This window comes from Panthera pardus, unplaced genomic scaffold (genome assembly GCF_024362965.1).
Source record: "Panthera pardus isolate Hobbes unplaced genomic scaffold, ASM2436296v1 HiC_scaffold_8, whole genome shotgun sequence".
Taxonomy (NCBI): domain Eukaryota; kingdom Metazoa; phylum Chordata; class Mammalia; order Carnivora; family Felidae; genus Panthera; species Panthera pardus.
This window is the reverse complement of record NW_026527013.1, coordinates 40,648,023-40,672,444: the sequence shown is the minus strand read 5'-3', so window position 1 is coordinate 40,672,444 and position 24,422 is coordinate 40,648,023. Positions and strand designations below refer to the sequence as shown.

At 34.3% G+C, this 24,422-nt stretch overlaps 1 protein-coding gene across 1 annotated transcript in view; it reads right to left on the bottom strand.

Moving 5' to 3' along the window:
- Nucleotides 1-2,360: 2,360 nt before the first annotated feature.
- Nucleotides 2,361-24,422, bottom strand: part of PPP4R2 (protein phosphatase 4 regulatory subunit 2) — a 53,214-nt gene continuing 31,152 nt past the window's right edge. The window contains exons 3-9 of the mRNA XM_019428448.2: nt 20,067-20,237; nt 10,690-10,783; nt 8,841-8,878; nt 7,884-7,958; nt 7,504-7,647; nt 6,512-6,801; nt 2,361-6,257 (exon numbers count right to left, since the gene is read on the bottom strand). Of these exons, the coding sequence (XP_019283993.1) occupies nt 5,938-6,257; nt 6,512-6,801; nt 7,504-7,647; nt 7,884-7,958; nt 8,841-8,878; nt 10,690-10,783; nt 20,067-20,237 (1,132 nt within the window). The 3' untranslated portion in view covers nt 2,361-5,937. The remainder of the gene's footprint in view (nt 6,258-6,511; nt 6,802-7,503; nt 7,648-7,883; nt 7,959-8,840; nt 8,879-10,689; nt 10,784-20,066; nt 20,238-24,422) is intronic.

Here is a 24,422-nt window from a genome sequence, read left to right as displayed (position 1 = left end):
AACAACAAAAACCACTGGTTTTTTTTTAGAGTCAGAGCCCCTAATTCTCATTCTGACTTTCTACTTTCAAAGGGTCCCTGGGACTCTTGGGTCTATAAAATGAGGATATTATTCCACACCTCATAGGGTTGATGGGAATGTTAAAACAGGTGACATGTGCTGAGGATAAGGAGGGACATAAAGTAAGTGCTCAATTAGTGCTTGCGATTATTATCCTGTTATTGACCAGGATTGAAACCTCAACTTCGATTCTGGTAAAACGGTTGTCATCCCCAGGAACAATACAGAGCTTCCCCTCCATGTTTCTCCTTAAAAGAAATGTCAGATCCTGAACCAGATCTAGTTTTATACCCCTAATTGCACTGAATGCCCAAAGAGTACTGCCAGGCAGATACTATTTCCCCATTTCAACAATGAGGACACTACGGCTCAAAGAAATACTGTTACCTACCCACAGTGCCTCAGCTGGGCTTAACGCTTATCACTGCCAACCCCTATGCCCTTCTATTCTGACCATTACACCTTGCAACCTCCCTGTCCTGTTCCATCTTTCGAGGCCAAATCTGAGAAGCCTTCCCACACAGCCACAAGTGCACTCAGGTATCTCTCCTGTACATCTCAATTCTCAGACCACCTTGAATTAAAAACTTCTTCTCCAAAAGTGACTAAATCCCTCAAAGGTCACAAAAGGGCTGAGTCTACTCTGTTGAGCCTCCCCCTCTCCCCGCAAATACACAGCTCATACAAGTTGCCACCCAACTTAATTTTAGGTACCTAGTCAAGTTGAAAAGTGGAAGGTTGTGTGCATTCCTAAATGCAGATGGCAATTGTTGGGTCATCACCTAACCTGACCCTTCCATGCTGTAGCACTGCAAGCCAGGCAAAGAAAAACATCCGAAGATAGCCCAATACCACATATCTCACCCTCAAATTCTCAGCAAATATAAGCAGCATTAACACTTGCAAGCCTATCCAACTGCAAACATTTCTTGATAGAACTATTAGTTACATTTAATATTATTTATTACTAATACCAGTAGTAACCAAATATCAAGTCCCGTTATACCACATTAAAGCAGGACTGGGCCTGTTTGACTACTCAACGTCCGGGTCAGAGGAACACTGTCCCCTATTCAGGTGAGGGTGTGTTGTTCCTTGCTCTAGGCCAGGTCTTGCAGACACCAGGTCTTGTGTCATCAGCATGCTTATCTCCTGGTGATACAAACTGCTCGTGGAGCTCCAGTCAAGAGCGTCGAACTGTGTGTACTGCTCCCAATACCATAAGCCTCACTGCAAAGACAGGCTTCAGGGATGAACACAGAACCCTTCAAGTGGGCAGAGAGTAATCAAAAGATTAGTAAAATTTAGGAATCTCACAGTGGACTGTGTAGACAGTATCCACAAGCCCAGTTGCTTTCAACTGTCCGCCACTCGGCAAGCACAGGGCTAGCTTGTCCAAGTATAAAAGTGAGAAGAGCAGAGTGTGCAGACTGGATAACACAGGATTGCTGACATTTCTTTTTCTTTTTTTTTTTAGCTAAAAAATCCATTGCCTTTGGAAGAAAAAGTCTGGAAGTTTATAAATCCCAGACCACAAACTCTACTGCTCAATTTTAAACAAGAAAAAAATGTCTGTTGCTCTTAAACTGTGACAACAGAAAATAGTATACTCTTCGTTCTAGATTAGGGTAAGGGCCCACCATTGGGCTTCTTCCTAGTTAGGGCAAGAATCAGTCTTCCTTACCCAAACAAAACTCGTACTACCAATTCCGTTTACTAAATAATAAAGTTGCCTGGGGGCAAATTAGGTATCCTATAAAGAAGCGGAAACTCAAAAATTTTTAAAATCAGACACATGCTAGTTAATTAGTACTATCTTCTGAATCCAAAGCCCCAAGTGTTACTATTTACTATCACCTACTGTGCAGTACATATTAAGAAACAAGAACCCGAATAGAAAACAGAACCGATCCTCTTCTTTCAGGGCAATTCTACATTTCTAGCCACGGTAGTTGTCTGAAAGAGGCAGTTCTAAAAGAATTCTAACACAAATGTTATAGATCTGTGCATGCAAATTAGTGCCATATTATTCCCAAAGAGAAATTTTTATAAGGTAAATCAGGATTTTATCAGATACCAGGTTTGAACTGTCTATTCGACACAGTTGCACCCTCCACACAGAAATACCATTATCACTCAAGAAACAGAGCTGCAATAAAGTCACACATTAGGCTTTTCCCCCTATAGACCAGGAAATAAATGCTTATGGATCCTACACCATCTGAAGTGACTAGGGGAGGAGGAGTTGGGAGAGAGGAAGTGTGAACTATTATGGCAAATAAAGGAATTCCACACAAAGATACTCTTCTAATTTATATTTTATTGCATTATGAAAATAATACATTTGGCAAAGTAATCTAGGCTCCAAATTGAAATAAAATAAAATTCCGAAGGAAGTGTACTGATTTTTTAAATGTGAACTATTTGATGTATTCTAACCAATACATACTAGCATCCTTATTAGGCCAATAATCCAATAAACCTAATTATAATAATTCCACATAAAATTACAAGGTGTTTTTGCATTCATCCATTTTATTAGCACAAATCTCGAGAGAAGTGAGCTTCGTTTGATCAAAACCAATGTAATTAAACTCCTGTTCAGAAGACAATTTGAAACACTACCCAAAATGTGTATTTCCTTTGGTTCTACAAGTTGCATTTCATTCTTATCACGTTACATTTCTCATAATCAAACATTGTAGCAGCTATAGATTCTGCCCAGTACCTTTATAAGCAATCTAGTATATTACATTTACATTATTTGAAAAATTACTGATTTTACAAATGCAAAAATGCATAAATACATGCCTATCTACACCACCAAGACAAAGTACTCTGAACCTCCATGCTTTCACGGGCTATACCTTCTGGCGCAGGATTTCTGGGACGCCTTCCCAAGCCAAAGGGTGACAGCCCCCTGATGGGGAATCCCACTGCTCTCTGTCCACACGTGTGAAAGGTGTAGTTACAATAAACCCTAACTGGATTAAACTTATTTAATAATCAACATTTAAAATAGGACATTTTCCACTACTCGTCTCTGTTCTGCTACATTTTCAGACCTGAAAAGATGTATTTTGAAAAATGTACTAGGATAATGTTTTCACTTTTTTAAAACGGGAAAGTGCTAAAAACATCGTACATATACACTCTGTATCCTCATCAGCACTGAAAGTCCTTTTCACATGTTGGGTTCAGAGTCTAGATTCTAACAGGTAAACAATCTGCTCAAGGCCAAAAAAAGAAAATAATTATTTTTAATCACTGAGGTCTTGATGCTTCATTTAGATCTTTTAATGACTTTGCTGATGTGTGTTAAGAAAATGTGCCTAAAATTAGCCTTTAAAAGATTCACATCTCAATCAGTTATTATTAAAACTCGTATTTTCATTAAGCAAAGTCTGTGTAAGTGCACCTATGCATACTTGCGGAAATCTACTTCCAAATGGGCATCAATATCTTAAACCAGCTGAACAAGGTTTCCCAGTTTAACTACAGAAGTATTCCACCTATCCTAAAGAATATATCCCATGAGCATTCTACAATTATCTGTATAAACAGCAACAAGTTTGATCTATGATCAACATATGAATATCTAATAAATATTAAAACTATTAAACTATAGATTAAAATGCAGATCTCTCATAGAGTTAAATGATGGCATTTTGGTACATTCACCATTATTGTACTTTATTTAATAAAGAAATACATTTGCCCTTGCAAAAATAGCAATTGCAAGTTTACAAATAAAACCACAGACCTTAAAATCATGTTGCTAAATCTTCAACTTATAACCAACAAAAGTAAACTGATTTGTTTACAAATGGTCCATGGCACAATTAAAACAAAAAATATCAAAGGTCACAGGATCTTAAAGAATAGGTTTATTGACAATAATTTCATAAATATTCTAAAGAAAAGTTTAAAATTTCTAAACTTAAAATGTTTAAAATCTGTTCTCATTGGCAAAATATCCCTCAACAAAATAAGTCACTACAAATGAATGTCACATTTAAAATTTGCTTCATTTTAACATTTTTGCAAAAAATTTTCTAAAAATTTACAATGTGTGATTTTTTTCTCCCCTCCTGGACACAGTAAATCAGTATGTAGTTTTTATGTCAACTATTAGACATATTCATAAATATATCATCTAGCTGCTGTGAACCTGACAGTCAAGTCAGTCAGTAGTATATTACCCTATAAACATAAACGGAGCCCAATTTGGTAATTATAGCAATTTAAGTAGTCAAAATGCAAAAGTTGTAATTGCCACCCACATCACCCCAAGGATTATGATACAGTGTCAGAAACTGTTTGCATCAGTTTTCTAAGTTCATTTGTGTAATTCAGATATCTGAAACTAAAAAAGGGATTCTTTTGTATTTTGATAAAAATGTACTCGAATATTTCATAACATTAATATTTATTGCTTTATATGAATACTGTATTGAAAGCCCAAGCATTCAGTTTACACACAGAAATTATACAATTATATACCGCTTCACAAAGGCAGTGAACACATTACATTCTACAAAATCTACTTTACAGAAATTTAAAAATTCTAAATATCAAAAGGTACAGCTGAAGAAACAGGTATAAATTTGGCAGCCAGTAATTTTGACAGGGAAGTTGCAGCTTGCATGACTTTAAATATGTGAATTTGAAAATATTGAGTTTAGAGTAATCATTGTGCTTTGTGTTAATCTGAAAAATATAACACTGGCTGTCGAAGAAGCATGTTCAAAAATATTTAATTCACTTCAAAATGTCATACAAATTATGGTGGTTTCTATGCACCCCTAAAGCTTCAGCCATTTAGCTCCAGTACATTACTATAGTAATATATTAATTCTTCCAGTACAGTGGGGTTTCACACCAATGACATTTGCATACTCTAGAATAATTTAGAAAGAAATGTGTAATATTCACAATGTTGAGAAAAGCAAGCAAAAGGTCAAGGAACCTGCCGGGTTCTTTTGAGATGGTCTCATGTCAGCATTCATTCTACAAAATAGTAAGCTAATGTTTGAACACAGTTTCCAAGATAAAGCATATTTTCTCATAAATAGTGAAGTCTTTTTCTCAGGCACCTCAGAAGTATACAAAAGAATTTTAGTTTGAACAGATCTCTTGGAATGTGTTTAACCTGGTATTTCAACAGACTTATTTCCAGGGTTTCACAAGGGCCAGATTTTATTTGAATTACTCAGAAGAGAAACTGAAACTGTCTTCTGAAAGAGGTGAACTCAATCATTACCAATAGAAAAAGTATCCACTGTATTCATCTCTTATAGAAACAGAAAAATATAACATTTCCCCCCTTAGAATAATATATATATATGTGTATATATATATATGTATATATATATATATATATGTATATATGACTTAAAGTTCCATTGTACATAGTCAAACAAAATCTGGAAACCAGAATGAAACCCTATAATTCACATGTTAAAATGTTGAAACTATGACCAAAATATGAAAACTGCTAGAGCTGTCAGAAAGAGACAAGACAAAAAGACTTCTTGCATATGTATAAACTAAATGTGATCATCTCCAAAAGGTTTTCAAAATTATAATTATTACCTTCCAGTTTAAAAACTTTAATTCAAAAAAAAAAAAAAATCTATACACAAACCACTGATTTGACCAGACTGAAAAAAAAAGTCAGCGGTAAGCAGGACCCAGAGGAGCTGATATTCACAGTTCTTACATGTACAACTCTTTCAGGATTTATCCCATAAAGTACTTTATTTTACAACCTGCTTCTCTTGTAAAAACTAGAGGTCCATTTTATTACATAAAAGTTTTATACAGTGTAAAACCAGAACTGTATGTAAAATACTGCATCTACATGTTTCTAAATAGTTAGTCTTGTTCCATTGGTTCATCTGTGACTTCTGTGGCTTCTTCGTCGTTTTCCATAGATGATTCTGAGAGAATCTCTCCAGTTTTACTGGAATTGGATCCTACTAATTCTTCTGTCTCATGGCAATCAGAACCACTACTTACAGGGCCTGTATTTTCACTACCTTCAGAATGTAAATCTTTCTCAGCTTGAGTCAGATCAGATTCCTCCATTTGATTATTTTCCTCAGAAGTCTCTTCATTCACAGTTAAGGCATCATCAGATTCTTTTTCTTGATTTTTTCTTTCTGGAATCATTTCTCTTGATGTCATAAAAGACTCTAAAAATAAGCAAATGTTGTTGTAGTTAAATTTTATTTTCAAAATACCTCCACAGTTAAGTTTCATGAATTCTGATATTCTACAGTTCAAATCCTATCCCCTGAAACTCAGCAGCAACTACATACAGGTGGCAGAAAAGCCCAACATCAGCATTATAAGGAGTTCCATTACGTTAAATTCTTTCACGCAAAAATGAAGTACAAGAATTTGAGGATCTCCTTACTCCACCCTTTTACAGATGGTCTCTAAATACCTTCTTCTTCTTCTTCATCCTCTTCTTCATCCTCTTCTGTACAGTGCTGTCTGGTACAACTACTTTCCTTGTCTTTATCCTGAGATGATGACGATGTTTCTGTTTCTTCTACCATAACCGAAGAAATTTCACTGGAAGATGTTTGGCTGGCTGTCTCTCTGACTTCACTTTCTTTGTCAAACCTGAGTCTTTTTACCTCATGCCCCTCAGCCTCCACAGAATCTTCATCTGGGTGTTTATTTTTTATAGGGCTCACTGAGGAACCTTCGGATTCAGCAGTCACAGAGTCACTGTAAATGTTTTTTTTTAAAATGCCATTAGTAAGATTTTCTTCATCTTCCACATTCTCATCTCATTTTTAAGGTCTAGTAATTTTTAAAACTGTATTTCACTGTCAAAGTTAAACTGTACCATCTGGGCAAAGAGAAACATAACAATAATTTCGAGGGAACCTCAACTGTTTAATGAGTATTTCCCACTAGAACCAGTCAACAAGCTGCATGACTTTTCTGTTCAATTCTGCAGTAAATGGCTTCCCGTAACATAACTACAAGTCCTCCAGACGGATATACTCACTAAGATCGCTCACTTGTTTTGTCTGCTTTCCCTTAATGTGTTACAGAAAATGTGAAATGGGATATAAACAAAAGGTTTCCTTTAATAATCTATAATGAGAAATAACTCACTAAATTTCAACATTTCAGGTTACTTGCAAAAACAAGAAATAAAAAATATCATGACCACTTTACTTTCTTAAGACCCTACTATAAATAGGATCTCCCCAAATTAGCAGTTTTCAGCCTTTTCTATGATCATCTTCATCATATACTAATACTGGAAACTTCCAGAAGCCACAGACTGCTCCTGTAAAACACACTAAAACCTTTCTGTGTTCCTCAAAACAATAGTAAATAATGAGTGCTGAAAACAATCAATAAACGTCAACCTTTTTTGAAAACATGTTTGTTTTAAAATATAAATCACGTACAAACCTGTGATTTTTGTCCTCATTTTGCTGTAAGTTTGACTCTTTGCTGTCTGCGCTCTCAGGCAAGCCATTTGTTGTCATGGGGACTGACAAAGAAACCTTTGGTCGATTAAGCGGCCTGGGTGTTCCAGGCCCATTTATATTAGACCTACGGTAAGATAAATGAACATCATTTTCTCATTTTTGTAAAAGGTCGCCCTCCCAAAGTTTGCTTATATACACATATCACAGAAGTATTTAACTTTGACTTTTAGATTTTGGGTAACCAAATTAATTTATCCTGTATCTTCCACAAAATGCCCAATTTGTAACAAAGTATACTGAACCTGCTGCTCAAAATTAGGAAAATGCAATCTCTCTGGATATTAAAATCAATAACCTCACCGTTCAGTGTAACTTGGTGAATTTCCAGGAAACATAACACCATTCATTCGATTTAAACTATTGGAATTGTTTTTCCTAGGAGAAAATTAAAAAAAACACTGTTACAGATCATTTAGTTCTTTAATTTTGGTAAGAGCCATGGACCTAAAACATCTTTTAAGTAAGATCTCACGGTCACAGAACCAAACAAAAAGACTTCTGTGAGAAACAACCTAATTATGGGATTACCTTAATATCTCATTTCCCACAGGTTCATTCTTGTGAGAGTTCTAAAAACAAACTCACTGTTACTGCCTATGGAATCACAGACGTTTTATAAACCCAGTGTTTCTCAACAGGAGGCAACATCATTCTCGCAGCTCTCCTTCCTCCAGCCCACAGCCCCAGGAGACTTCCGACAACGTCTGAAGACATTCTTTGAGGAAGGAGAAGGACCCTACAGGCATCCAGTGGGTAGAAGCCAAGGACAGGGCTTAACTGCTGTAATTCCCAGGACATCCACTCAAAACAAAGGATCAATAGTGCCAAAGACTATGTCTTAAACTGATACATTAATTTGTTATATAAATCTTGACAACTGGAAATACTTTTCCATTATGAAGAGGAAACTCAACAAGTAGCTATCCCAAACCTAGGAGTTTTGCCCTACAAACACCATGGTAGGGTACCTAGAATGGGATCTCAGGGTTCTGAGCACCCTGACAGTAGACAAATCCACAAATGTAAAGATTACAGTAAATTATCAAATCACTTTAATCCACATCTCTTTATCAGAAAAACATAGAGGTAATGTCATTGGTAATATTCTACTTGGGGGACTGGGTAGTAGGTTCACAAGTATTTATAAATGTTATCAAGCTTCATTCCATCTAAAGTAAATATAACCTATTTTAAAGACTAATAGAAATGATACAATTATTAGAATATACAGAAATGCAAAAATCTATATATACTTACTCTGAAGAAGGGTATACACAGCTAACAACCATCACATTCTGTAATAACAAAAGTTCTTGCTTTAATGTGAGGGAAAGCACTACAACATAAAGTTTAATCATTTGTTTTTAATTTCTCAGAATCCCCCTGACAGATTAAGTTCCTATCTATTCCAATTTTACTAATACAAGGAAATAAATGGTTAGAAAGGATTAATCAAACTAGAGAAACTGAAACAATAACAGACTATTTTTTTAATATTTATTTATTGTGAGAGAGCACGTATGTGCATGTGAGCAGGAGAGGGGCAGAGAGAGATGGAGAAAATCTCAAGTAGCCTCCATGCTGCCAGCACAGAGCCTGATGCAAAGCTGGATCCCATGAATCCACAAACCATGAGATCATAACCTGAGCCAAAATCAAGAGCTGGGCGCTTTATCAACTGACCCACCCAGGCATCCCCAGACTAAATCTAATATAACCTACTAAACCATTTGCTTTTTCTGCCAGTATTATTTTAACTCTACTCTAGCTACTTTGGAGTCCTGACAGTATATATACCAATCATACAGTGGAGCCACACTCTTACATTACACTGAAATCACTCCAAGATATTTAGAGATTCAAATACTTAGGCCAAGTATAATGAATTTCCTTATAGAGCAGTACCCAATCAGAAGCCTGACGTGTAGTAGCATCATATACCAAAAAAGAGCCTAAGAACTTTTTAAGAGTATAATCTTCCTGGTAATACGAACCTTATTAATAGTCAATATTCATTAAATGTGTACTGAGCCAGAGTAAGCACTTTACATTTGATCCCCTCCAGAACCCTGTTATTATCCATACTTTACAGATGAGAAACTGAGACTTGGGTTATATAACTAGTCTATGGTCACCCAAATCAAACACTGTAGCCCTGATTTGGTGAGAGGGCTACCCCTGGTACAACTGCTACAACTGCCTCTTCACCCAAAGATAGCCAAAATCTAATTGCTAAAAGTCCATAGGCTGAAAGTAAGTACTGACGAATCATCTCAGTTTCCTGCCCTTCAGGAAGCTTATTAAATTGAGGGCATGGAAACTGCAACAAAATACATTAATCCAGTAAGGCCCTAAGATCTATTGTAAATCACTAAGAAATGGTTTTGGATTCCTGCTCCAAGGGTAAAATAAATTGAATCTGAATTAACTATGAACACTGAACTATGTTTTAGGATCAATCACAGGGAATTATAAACCCACTGGTCCAATCTTGGTTCTCATAGGGTTTCTTCACTGGTTCTTTACTCCAGACAAGTCAATTTCCTACCTTTCATTTCCTCAAACACCTTGATGTCTTTGTTCATCACACTGCTTCCTTTGTCCAAAATACCCTTCTCTTATAACTAACATCCCCTACCCACAAAAAAACCCAATGCTTTCCTCATTCTTAAGTCTGATCTACATCTTTCTCAATATCTAACTTAAATTTTTGCATCAGATTTTCCAAAGTTGTGCACCTCTGAAAGCCAGAAATAAAGAAATGAATTCCATGGGTAAACAAGTGTGCAAAACACAACTGAAGTTAAAATATCAATGCTAGAATTTTGCAGAGCCTTTAATGTGAATGCATACCATGAACTCTGAAAAGACAGTAAGGTGCTTTCCCCAAACTTAAGTGATTACAAGCCCTCCCTCTATGCCCCTCCTATTAAATCTCTCTCCAAAACTTAGTTTTTCCCAAATTAGGAAAACAACTTGGAAAAACTTTAGGTAGGTTTCAGGAAGCCTATCCGAAGAAAAGATGCCTAAAACAGCACTTACTCAATACTCTCTTCTGAAATACATTAGGCTAAGTTTAATATAATTCCAAAAATAAAATAAATACCTTTTCTACTCCTCTGAGAAATTTGTCTGTTCCTGTATAGTTTCTCCTTGGATCTGTTAGCAACTCACATAGTCGCTGAATAGTAAAAGGGATACTGCAAAAGAATATGATTTTATAGTTTGAGATCATTAATTATTAAGAGAATCAGGAACATCATTAATCTTGCTATTTAAAGATTTATCTAGTCATCTGGTATTAAGTGACAAAAGAAAATGTTACAATAGGAAGATGAATAGATGAGTGACTTAAAAATAAGCAAGACAATAAGTACACCTGTCTTTTTAATAAGAAAATCGCTTGCCTTAAAAGTAATTAAAAAAAGAAAGAAATTTTTGAAAGTTTCAAAACTAATTGAGAAAAAAATTTTAACATTCTGAATATAATTGAATTTTAAGTTTACAAGAGAGGCAACACAAGTAATAATCAAGTTAGTTTATTAAATACAGAAACTTTTCCTCAAGCATTCCTTTGCACACAAAGATTTCTGTACAGTGTCCCCTCCCCCCCCAAAATGTAAATGTTTTCTTATCGGATGGAACAAAGCAAACGATTCAATAAAAAAGTATTATAAATAAGGTCCCGCTCCATAATTACAGTTTTATATACAATTTGTGTTTCATCAGACATAAAATACAAATACCATCATTATTTTGATAAGTGCCCTATTAACTTTACCAAATACTTCAACCACAATCACATTTTCACTTGATCATACCAAATACAAAACTGATATACGTTGGACTAGTATCATTATATAAATGTAAAAAAATTCATCTCACATACTATTAGCATTCCTTAGAATTACAGTGTGAACAGCAAACATAAAAGCATTAGGATAAACAGCTAAAAAGTACAAACATAAATTTCAGACTTCAGTATTTGCCATTCAAACCTACTTATTCTCCTTAAAAACAGAATTACAAAACCTCGAATTAAGACTTAACATTCACAAAGTTCTTTACTGAGTAGAGGCATTTTGACACAGTACTCTCCCCAACAAGGGAAAGCAGTGAGTGAGTAACAGTGCCAGGACTCAAACCCAGTATCTCTAACTTGAAATCCCTTGTCTTCCCTTTCCACTATTCCAAACATACTTAAAATTTTGTTAATTGTCTAAATGGACAAACTATATTTGGTTCTCTTATTTTTAGCATTAATACTACCCTTATGTTCTTATAAAAAGTCAATATAAGACTTAGAACCTATTTTGAAAAAATATACATTTATTCATATGAAAACATTTTACATATAAGAAGCCAAGACTCAATCTTCTCTCAAGTAGCATCAAAACCTAAAACTGAGAAAGCTATCATTCTGCCAACAAAAGACTGAGCACGAACTAAAAGATGTGTGTGGCTGATGTCGCAAATACTCAGAAGGAGCTAGAAATTACAGAACTTCTCTGATGTCATCATGAATGCTAAAGGAAATGCCTTTGATTTCTGAGAAAAACCATTTCTTCCTTTTGAAAATACAGTCAGAGTGGAGTATACAGTCCAAATTAAGAATCTTTAAAATGGAAAAAGGAAAAAAGGCACATCAACAACATTACTAGAAACAAGACAGTAAGCTTACACATGTGTTTTATTCATTTCTATAAAGAAAACACAACTGAAAACCTACATATAGCTAATACACAAAACTGTTAACTATATTTAAAAAATTAAAAAAAAAAAACATCTCCCAAGCTACATATATAATAAACAACATAAATTTACAATTTGTCTTTCCTCAGATTTAACTGAAAGCGTAAGGGCAGGATCTCCTCCTACATATTAGGTTCAATATGTAAGTTATTTGTACACATATATATCTGAAATGCATTACCATCAGGGATTTCTGAATATTAATAGTATCTCTGTACGTCAGCCCCTCTTCAAGTTCATTACTTCCCAAACCTTGAACACAGTCCACCTATGCTATTCCCTAATTAAGTAATAGTGACACTACAACTGAGTGGGTAAGTTATTAAAAAAAAGCAAAATAGCACCCAAAGTTAAGAACAAACAATACTTAACTGACAACTACTTAAATAGATGTTATATCTAGCTATCTTTTCCTCCGACTACATTTCTTTCAAGAACCAAAACCAGTATATTCTCTTAAATTAAAAATAGCTTTATGGGCACCTGGGTGGCTCAGTTGGTTAAGCATCCAACTCTTGATTTTGGCTAAAGTCATAATCTCGGATTCCTGAGACTGAGCCTGCTTGGGATGCTCTCTCTCTCCCTCCCCCACTCACACTCTCTCTCTCATAAATAAACTTTTTTCTTTAAATGGAAAAAAAATAAAAAAATAGCTTTAAAACATAAATATCTTTAAGCTGTTTGTTAACAATGTTTACCCTAAATGTTCTGCCTATTTTCTTTAGGAAGGTAAGTAAAAGTGTAGCCAATTAACAACACTGCATATGTTGGTAAATAATACTACTTTGGGGGGGGGGGGGGAGTGTATTATATCTGCATAGCAATGTTTGCAATAATAGCCTGTGATAAAATGAGTTTACTTCTTAGGCACCTTCTGGAGCTTTAAGAGTTATTTTACCAAGTGTCCAACAGATGGCACTAAAATGTCATATAACACCCCTATACTCCTTACCTGAACAGGCTAAAATATAAATATTACTTGTAAATAAAAGTATGCACTGGAAACATTAATATAATCTTGATAACTCCAATAAAGGTCTCTTTACACACAGTTGTACTTTTTAAGTAAATATAAGCTAGAAATATTTACTCAGTAGCAGAGCATATAAGTCATTACAGTAAATGCTAATAAAATTTTGTACACAATGCTATCAGGATAAGCTGTATGCCAAGGAAGCAAGCATGAACCTGGGAACACTTCATCTGAGTTAGGTCTTTAAAAAAGAGGCCTAAGAATAAACCAGACAAATCCAAAATGAATGTTTGCTACAAAAACTGTTACAAAAAGCTTGCCTTCGGTTACTTGTTTTCTTTTCTTAAGTAGGGTTCAGGCCCAACATGGAGACCAGTGCGGGACTTGAACTCATGACCCTGACATCAAGACCAGAGGTGAAATCAAGAGCCAGATGCTTAACTGACTAAGCCACCCTGGCATCCCTCTTCTGTTACTCTTGAGACATAGCAAACAAAACCATTTATTCTAGCTCCTGTAAGTAAAGTTTTTTTCCAATAAAAATCACTAAACATGCTCGCTTCGGCAGCACATATACCAATAAAAATCACTAACTTAAGACCCCTGTGCTAAGAAGAAAAAAGCAAAAATGCACACAATGAAAAACCTAAACCAGAATCCCTAAATTTGGGGAAATGGGGTAAGGATATTCAATGGAACAATATACTGTAAAATATAAAATTTAGCAGAAAAATCTTTGTGAGGCAGGGAGTGCCTGGGTGGCTCAGCTGGATAGGCATCAGACTTCAGCTCAGGTCATGATCCCACTGTTCCTGAGTTCAAGCCCCACGTAGGGCTCTGTGCTGACAGCTCAGAGCCTGGAGCCCACTTCAGATTCTGCCTCCCTCTCTCTGCCCCTCTCCCGCTCACTCTGCCTGTCTCAAAAATAAACATTAAAAATTTTTCAAAAAAAAAAAAATCTTTGGGGAAATTTGAAATAAAAATGTATTCAGTTTACTCTGCAATGTATTACCTTATCTGCCCACCAAAGATAAAAACAAAGAATACATAAGGAACTGTGGGGGGGGGGGGGGGGGGGGAGGGACTTTTAAAAAGAACATGATTAGCTAGCATTTTCCACTGTAAAAAGAAAAAAAAAGGTGTCTACAAAATCCAGCAAAACTTAAAAAACCACATTAAAGATGCAAAAGTGACAGGTTCTTTCAAAATGGCAATACTCAGAAACACTAGAGAACATTGTCAACCAGTCTACTTTTGATGTACAAAATTATATAGTGTAGTTAAAAAAGCATATTTGATAGCCCACTGGCAGACCATGTCCAAGCGTGTGTATACACACACACACACACACACACACACACACACACACACACAAATATATAACATAACATAATGTATATAAACCACTTAACAATGCCTGAAATATTTTATAAGGTGTTCATAAAATCTTAGGTTCCATCATCATCCTGATCCCTTTCAATAATTAATAGAGACTAGAAAGCACAAACACTCCAAAGACCAACTACAGAGGAACAAAATCAAAAGTTTATCTGTCTTTAAAAATATTCCTTTTAATTCCAAGGAGAGCAACTAACCCTGATTAAAGAGGATCACACATTTTATATTAGCTACAGAGTATATCTTAATTTGACTGCAATCTGTTCCCATTCACTGAATTAAAAAAAAAAAAAAAAAGTATCAAGTCCTACAGACCTGAAAGCTGTGAGAATTCAAGTATCAGGAAAGGGGCTGTACATGAGAAAAACATCTAAGCGAAAATTAGCAATTCAATGTTAGTTTTAAAAGAAAGAAATTTTAAATAAAGCCAACACCTAAAGGAAGAATTTCCTACCTTATATTTTAACCTGAGATTATAGTTTGATTAAAACTTATCTTACTTAGTATGTTTAAATGTTTTTATCACTAAGATGTACAAATATTCTGAATGCATACCAAGGTATTCAGTTGGAAAGAATGCATTCAGAAAAAGAAAATGCACATTTTATTCAGGATCTAAGATAAGAATCAGGTAACTTATTATCTTACTCTTGTAATACAATAAACTTTCCTCATGAAGAAGATAAAGGAATATAAAATATAACACAGGCCATTCAAGTAAAAAAACTAAGCGATAACCATAAAATCAGACACCCTATTATGAAAAATGCTAAAAGAGCCAGCTCGCTTTTATTTTATGCATAAAGATGTGGTTTTTACTGTCTTTTATTTTCTATTAATGGCTACATTCAGTTAACAGAATTACTTAAATCTGACCTGAACTATTTAGATAAAAACTAACTTAAATATATCTTAATTTATCAAAGGCTAAATGGGTTGTTTGGTTTACTCTTAGGTCCTACAAAAGTCAGAAATACCACATGACATTACCTTTTTACAGAAAGATGCTCTACCTGTACTCAGGCTTTAATATTTGTATAAATATACACATAAACATTCTTAGGTATATATTTTCTATCTCAAATCCAACGTTAGAAATCCTGATACTGAAAACATCAATGTAAAACTGTAAGTACAAACAATTAAGATAACGAAGAATTAGCCTCTTAAAATAATGCTGAGTAATCCTAAACTAGTATCTGCACCATTCCCATCCCAAACTAAGTCCGTAGCAACTGTCAACACTTTTAATCAAGTTAAACCATCTTTTACAGTGCCTACAGCAGGCTGATTTGTCACTGTACTTTCATCAAATAGAAAATGTCAAGAAAAAATGAAGAGTTCTGCTATATCCTACCTTTCGATTTAAAACATTTTATTAGACATCAAATCAAACGTTATTACCAAAGGACAAGACAAAGTGGTGGTAGAGCAAGGAGGGTAGGTTACTAAATAATTTCAATTCTCAACTAGTTATGCTAAGTGAAAGAGATCAAAGAAAATAAACACAGCTACAAGATTTAATGTGCTCAACACAAAAAAAATGCAAAAACTTTTTTTCCCTAACTAGAGAAGAAAATTCAGCAACCAACAGGTCAAAGTAAGAGAACAAAGTAACAAAAGACTAGAACCCATGTTCTCATCCCTGAGTAATCTCAAGCTAACTGTAAAACAATACAAAATCAAAACAGGAGTGTGTTTCACATCTATGATGCAGATAGAAGAGTGTAAAAATCTCATATACGACCTTTAAAAAAGGTATGAAGAGGCACACACTCAAGTGCAGAAACTGACAAGAGATATCTGTTTGTATGCAACCTACACGTAAAACAATTAGTGTGAAGTTTTTAGGACTAAGAAAAATCTGGTCAGTCATGTATGTTAAAGTAACTTTAGAGAACAAATTCAATATTCAGAAAGACTATCATGTCAAAAGTTAAAAAGCACTCCTCCGTTGTAACTGACTGTACCTGCCTTACAGATGATAGGACAATTAAAAGATTTTTTTTAGGCATCAAATGGTTATGTATTTTTTCCAGACATGCTCATAAATACATAGCCATACTATATTAGTCAACTACCCACAATTAACTGAAACTCACTGCTTATTTTAGAAAGGCCTTAGATCTAACACCATTGACAAAGGAGAAGCAAAGACACACAGTTAATTTGTATTCATTATTCTTCCACTTCAGTCATTTAGAGGACATATAACTATCTTTTTTAAAACTACCAGAAATGTAAATTACATTCTTTCTACCCCTTGAAGTCCCTGTGTACTATTATAGGAATGAACTACCAGAAACAAAATATAAATACAGAAGCATGCTTTTGTTCTTCTCATCCATTTATTCAGTACTTGTTTGAAAACCTACTATGTTCAGGCATTGACTGTTCTAGGCCTTGTTTGGAAGACACTTAACCCTGTGTCTGTAACCCCTTACAGTTCAAGAAATCAAGCCAACAAGTCAATCAACAACCACTTCAAAGAGGGGAAATTTAAGTGCTGACAATATAGTGAAATAATTTTGGAAAACGGATACTCTATTTTAAAATATAGCTAAATACTATGAACCATTTACAACAGAGCTTTTACTAATTAAAAGCAAAACCAAAACAATAAACTTACCAGTGAGAAAACCACCTCAAAGTAAGAAAAACAAGGGTATGAAACAACAATTTATAAGAGCCAATAAACACTTAATAAGATGTTCAATTTCACTTGCAGTCAAAGACACACAAACCTATGCATATATACACACAAACTAGTGAATAATTACAGTATCTGCACTTTCTCACACATGGAATGACAAAACACATTTTGTGAGGTTAATTTGGCAGGATCAGTAAAAATTTAGGTATGCATACACTCTGACCTATCAATTCCATTTCTATAAATCAAAAGAAAAAGCAACAATCTACATATACATTCAATGTGTGACATTCATCAACACAAGAAGGTATGTATACAGATGCTCACTACAAGCACTACCTGTAGAAGTCAAAAACACCCACCACCAATGGAAATAAGGCAAATGAATTTTAACTCGCTTGTATAATAAAAAATAATGCAGTTATTTCAAATACATAGACAACTATAAATGCACTGAGACAGTGATATCAAAGCTCTTAGAAAGGAAAATACAAATAGCATGACATGATCCTACTTTTTTTTTTATGGACTACTCCTATGACACCTGAGGATCTTTTTTGAAACCATGACCAAGTATCATTTTTGTTACTTAAAAGATGACCTATTATAATAGCAAAAAGGTATACTAGAAAGGACAAATCCTCAATCTGGCTGAAAAAGGCCAAAGTGCAATTTTAGCCACCATTCATAGCAAAATTTTTAAAACAGCATTTGTATGTATTCAAAGCATGAAAATAAAATTGAGAAAAACCATAAACACATTTCAATATGCCAATATATGATAATATAGACAAAAAAGCTTAAGTAAAAACTGAAAATTATTTACCACTGATTAATAAGACTTGGATCCTGCCTGATTAGGGAAAAGGATTCATAACTACTATTCTGAAACATCAAATTAAAAACAATGTAAGTTCAAAATACTTACAGTTCAAGGATGAAAAATGTTTTAAAAGCAATTACGTCTTAAGTATACTTAGGTATTTAAATGATTGCTCAAATCATTTTCAGAAGTAAGTCAATCACCTATTTTATAGACTAAGAGATTATAAATATTTAGATTTATTTAATAACCTACCTATCCAGTCCATCTTAATTTGAAAGAAATAAAAATGGTATTACTAACTGAGAATCAAAAGTAAGTTAGCTTAACATTAACAATGCAGTAGTATATGTGGTATCACTTGTTTTACCTCAACTCTTATTTTTATTTTTTTTTTAATTTTTTTTTTTTAACGTTTATCTATTTTTGAGACAGAGAGAGACAGAGCACGAACGGGGGAGGGGCAGAGAGAGAGGGAGACACAGAATCGGAAGCAGGCTCCAGGATCTGAGCCATCAGCCCAGAGCCCGACGCGGGGCTCGAACTCACGGACCGTGAGATCGTGACCTGAGCTGAAGTCGGACGCTTAACCGACTGAGCCACCCAGGCGCCCCACAACTCTTATTTTTAAATGGTAGCCATAACTTACTAAAATAAAAGTTACCCTAACATGTAAATACTATCTACCTATACACTATTTATAAATATCCCCAAAAAGCATTCTTACCGTAACTCAGATCAAGAATAAATCTTATGCAACATACTTCTAATATATAGGATGTGACTTTCTTTGGTATGAGCATTTAAAATATACTATTATTAAAAAAGAAATTAATGAATACAGATCAGTAATTTTCAGTACGGTACAAAAGTACAACAGGATACAAAGTCAAAATATGTCTCCCTCCCACCCCAAACCCACAAAGGCAGTTCAAACATACAGCCGTAAATTCTACCCCCAAGGAAGCATTTTAGTGACTTATCTCAAACCAAAGCCAAAGGATGTGTTATTTTAAGCAAAACTCAAAGGCACAAAAACATAACATATAAAGAATTAACTGAATTACACTATCTTGGTGCAAATCCATGTGTTTAAATATCTGAAGGGAAAAAATGAGACTGTTTATGCTACCTAAAAATACTTACAAATCAAACTCCCTACCCCAAATATGAATTCAGTTAACATATCCACAGTTCATTAAATTTGGTATTGCCAACCCACACTCCAAACTGCTATTGCCAATGTAAATACTGAACAATTCAACTTCACAAATACTTCTTCCCTTCAAAAGGAACCCCAATACAAAGTCCTAAAAAGAAAAATATTAAAATGACACAGAATATGACATGCAGCAACATTTTTTAAAATAGTAGTTTTATTTTAGTGCAGTATATCTTTTCAATGCAATGTTTTACAAAGGGCTAAGAACAGTTATTTGTTACTTGGGAGTAAAAGGGGAACTCCAAAAAAAATTTTTTAAGTAAAAAGTTCCAAGGGGAATATGTACATAAATTGTTATTTTTCATTTTCAAAAAGGTGTCACTTATCTCAATGATATACAGGTTCTAGATAAAGTCTAATGACTTATAGTATCACATATAAAACGGAAAGCAAAAACTAACATATTTCCTCAATGTTTTCACTGTCATACCCATTTAAAGTTCAAATGCCAATGATACCCATAAAGGTAGTTCAAGTTAAACAAATTAAATACATTAAAATGCTGTAATTATTTTAAATACTTGTAAGCTAAAAATCAGTAACTACTAAATGTCACCAAAGACACAGAACTTATTTAATGGATAATCAATGAACAAAGCGTAAATAAAAATCCATAATGTTCTGCTAAAAAGTAAACCTTTAAAATAGTATTAAGTGCATACCCATTAAATCCAGTGACAATTTTCAGTATTCTTTCCTTCATTTCATCAAAGGGAATATATTCGACATTAGGGTTGGGAGGACCTCTTGGTTCAGGAGCTGAAGTTCGAAAATCATCCATCACTTTCTCCAGTTTGAAAATAAAATAGCCTTTAAATTGGGACCACTGAATCCTATAAGCAAAAAAAAAAAACAACAAAAAGAAAAACAAAACAAACAGTATCATGTAGCTTTATAACTCTTCAACACAAACCACAAACACAGAATTTATCATGACACGAATGGTAACAAAATGAAGATCTGAATAAGTAGCAGTGAGAGTATCTTTTTCAGTAACATATACCAGGACTGCATCTGATGAATTTGACTCAGAAGCTCCAAACTATTTATGTCCAATTCTCCCCACTCCTGACCCAAACGACACCCAAATCTCTAATAAAAAGCTTTAAAAAGAACTACCTCAGGCTGAAAGGCTACTGTGTGCTATGTCTCATTACTAGCATTTTAAAACAGTTTTGTTTTGACTCTACTGCTCATAACAAACCTAACCAGGGAGGTGTTACTGTCCCATCTTAAATAGGTTATTAGAAATTAGAGCAAGTTCACATTTGTAATTTTAAATAAAGAAGTCAAAATGACTACACTCTAAGCTTCTTGTCTTTTATCTATGTTAAACAGCAAAATAAACTTCAATTTCTCCTTTAACTTTCAGCTAGTATTTTCAGAATCTTATGTCTTTTAACAAAGTATATATATCACAGGTTCTATACAATATGTATCTACAAAGTAAAAATACATAATTTCTTTATGTGCTTTTAATATCTATTCATTTACTAATATAAATATATTTTTATTCCTGTCCTCTCACATTTTCCCACTAATATAAAAAAAAAAAAAAATTGGGATGCTACCTGCCTAAATAGTCTAAATTCCAGGAGATCCAAAAATCAGGAATGTGAACCAATTCCCCACACAGAAAGTAAAACCATTAGTGGCAGCAGATCAATCTTAAGCAAAATAAGGGGGATGCTAATCTGCGATCACCTTTCCCTTCCATCCACAATCCTAAAAACCAGGACAGCTATTCTCAAAGTATAGTCGAAGAGGCCAAACTTTTTTTTGTTTTTACCGTGTTAATATTTGTCTTGGTGGTGCAAAAAGAGCAGTGGGAAAATGAAGATACTTAAGCACAAATCAAGGTAACAGTACAAAACTTGTATCTACTAGTAGTCATCATCTTCTTCACCACCAAATTCACAGTAAAACAAAAACCCTTTCACTTAATGTTTAATAAAACAAAAAAATTACTCATTTTATTAATTCTCAACCTTTGAATACACATCTTTCTAATATTCTGAGTAACAAAATGAAAAGTATACATAAAAAAACTGCTGCTGCATAGGAAAATACTACAGACACGTCAAGGAACAACAGCTGAATACTGTTGCCAGTGGAACTAGCTGCTATCATAGAAGGCCATTTTTGCTTGAAAGGACTGTCAAACAAATAAGGCTATTTCAGAACAAGAGAATGTGGTGGACATTTTCTCAAAAATGAATGACTTGAAGAGAAAGAACTAAAATATTTGTGGTCAACAATAAAATGTGAACTTCAAAACAAAAAATGAAAATTCTAGAAAATGCTTTTCAGTGTGAGCTGAGGTTTCGTATACGTTCCCAAGACATTTCAAAATCAGTCACTGTTGACGTCAACAATATTATGTGACAGCAAAAAAAAAAAAAAAAAAAAAAATTACACTACATCAAAATCAAAACTTTTTTGTGTCTCAAAGGACACTATCAACAAAAGTGAAAATGCAACCCACAACATGGAAGAAAATACTTGCAAATAATCTCCCCCATGAGGTATTATTACTATCCAGGAGGTAAAAACAACTCCTACAACTCAGCAGGGAAAGGGCCACAATCCAGTGAAAAAAATGGGTGAAGTATTTGAGTAGATATTTCTCCAAAAATATACCAATGACCCATAAGCACATGGAAAGATGCTCAGCATCACTAATCATTACGATAACATACATCAAAACCATGAGACAGAACTTCACATCCATTAGGGTGACTGCATTCCAAAAAAACAAAAACAAAAACAGAAAATAACAAGTATCTCTGCTGAAGATGTAGAGAAACTGGAAACCTTGTGCACTGGCTGGTGGGCATGCAAAATGATGCAGCCACCGTGGCACAGGACGGTGATTTCTCAAAAAAAAAAAAAAAAAAAAAAATCAAAGAGTTATTGGATGATTAGTTATTCCATTTCTGAGTAGATACCCAAAAGATGTTTGTACACCAACTCACAAAGCAGTAATACTCACAATAGCCAAAAGATAGAAACTACCATCAGTCAACAGAAGAATGGATAAACAAAATGTGGTATATATACAAACAATGGCATATTATTAGGACTTAAACTAGAAGGAAATTTTGGCACATGCTACAACTTTGATTAATCTTGAACATAATATGCTACATGAAATAAGACAGACACAAAACAACAAATTTTATGGTTTCACTTATATGAGGGATCTAAAATGAATTCAAAGAGGCAAGGAGCAGAAAGGCATTAGCCAAGAGCTGGTTCGGGAAGGGAAGGGTGAGGTGTTACTGTTACATGGGAACAGGGTGTCAGTTTGGCAAGACAAAAAAGGCTTGGACATGGATAATGAAGATGGTGGCACAAGCTCTGAATGTATTTAAAGTCACCAAATTATACACTTAAAATACTAAAATTTTTATGTATATTTTACACCAAGTGTTAGAAAACGAACAAAAGACCCAAATAGGCATTTCTCCAAAGAAGATAAATGGCCAAAAAAACATGTTAAAAGATGTTTAACATTATTATCCATTAGGGAAACACAAATCAAAACCACAAGACACTATTTCACATCCACTAAGGGGTGTATAATGAAAACAGATGGACAGTAACAAGTGTTGGGGAGGATGTAAGGAAATTGGAAATCTATACATTGTTGGAGGGAATGCAAAATGCTATAGCCACTGTGGGAAAATAGTTTGGCAGTACCTCAAAAAGTTAAACACAGAGTTAACACGTGACCTGACAATTCCATTCTATTAAATGAGTTAAATTACATGGTATATAAATGGTATTGATACTAAAAAATTTTGTTGAGGATGATTAACAAAAGCTATTTGCACGATCACCTTTCTTCCATTCCCTGGTCTATTTTGGGAAGGGGAAATCAAGGTTTAACGAGCAGAGGCAGCATATTATAATTTTTGACAGGCCTTATATTAATTTCTGATTAACATACAATTGCCAGTGGTTACTACAATTTATCTCTAAATTTCACTAGGCTCCCCAGAGGCATTCAACTAAAACACACCAAGGAAGATTACTGAAAGAGAACACTTATGCTTTTTATTTCTTAAGTTAAAATTTTTTTATAGTTTTAATAAAGCCACTAAGTAATAATCTACTTTATGAATTAGGATTTCTATACACACAAGAGTTTTTTCCCCCCATCTTTCCATTAACCACTTGTCAATCCACCCAAGATTTAAAAAACAAAAACAAAAAAACCCAAAAAACCCACAAACACAAACCCCAAAAAACAGCCACACACATTAACGGAAAAGATACAGCCCACACAAGCAAACTATGGGGACCTTCAAAAAGTATATTAACTTACCAGCCAAGAATAAGTCCCATAATCTAAATTTTGTAAATACTGTATTTTAAGAATTAGATCCAAGAGATGCAATTCAGAAGTTACTACACCATATAAAGATGAAAAACCACTTCTGCAGAATGTTGAAAGATGCAATTTTTTGTTTCACTACAACTACATGATTAAAAACAAAAACACGGGGCGCCTGGGTGGCTCAGTCGGTTAAGCGGCTGACTTCAGCTCAGGTCATGATCTTGCGGTATGTGGGTTCATGCCCCGCGTCAGGCTCTGTGCTGACTGCTCAGAGCCTGGAGCCTGTTTCAGATTCTGTGTCTCCCTCTCTCTCTGACCCTCTCCCCCGTTCATGCTCTGTCTCTGTCTCAAAAATAAATAAACGTTAAAAAAAAATTAAAAAAACAAAAACAGAAAATGCTTCCCTGAATATTATATAATTTGACCACAAAAAACAGGCCATGATCAAATCAATTAAGAATCTGGCAACAAAAAAAATTTTTTTATTCAGAATGTACTCACTGGTTGAGTAGAAACTAGAAATGAACAACAAAAACACCTTGTTTTTCAAATGAAAATAAAATTGTTCTAAACAGATGCTCACGAAACAAACACATTTTCAACTTTAGAATCTATTCCTCCACATTAAAATTTCCAAAGAATAAAATACAATTTAATCTACTTTGCTAAGATTAAC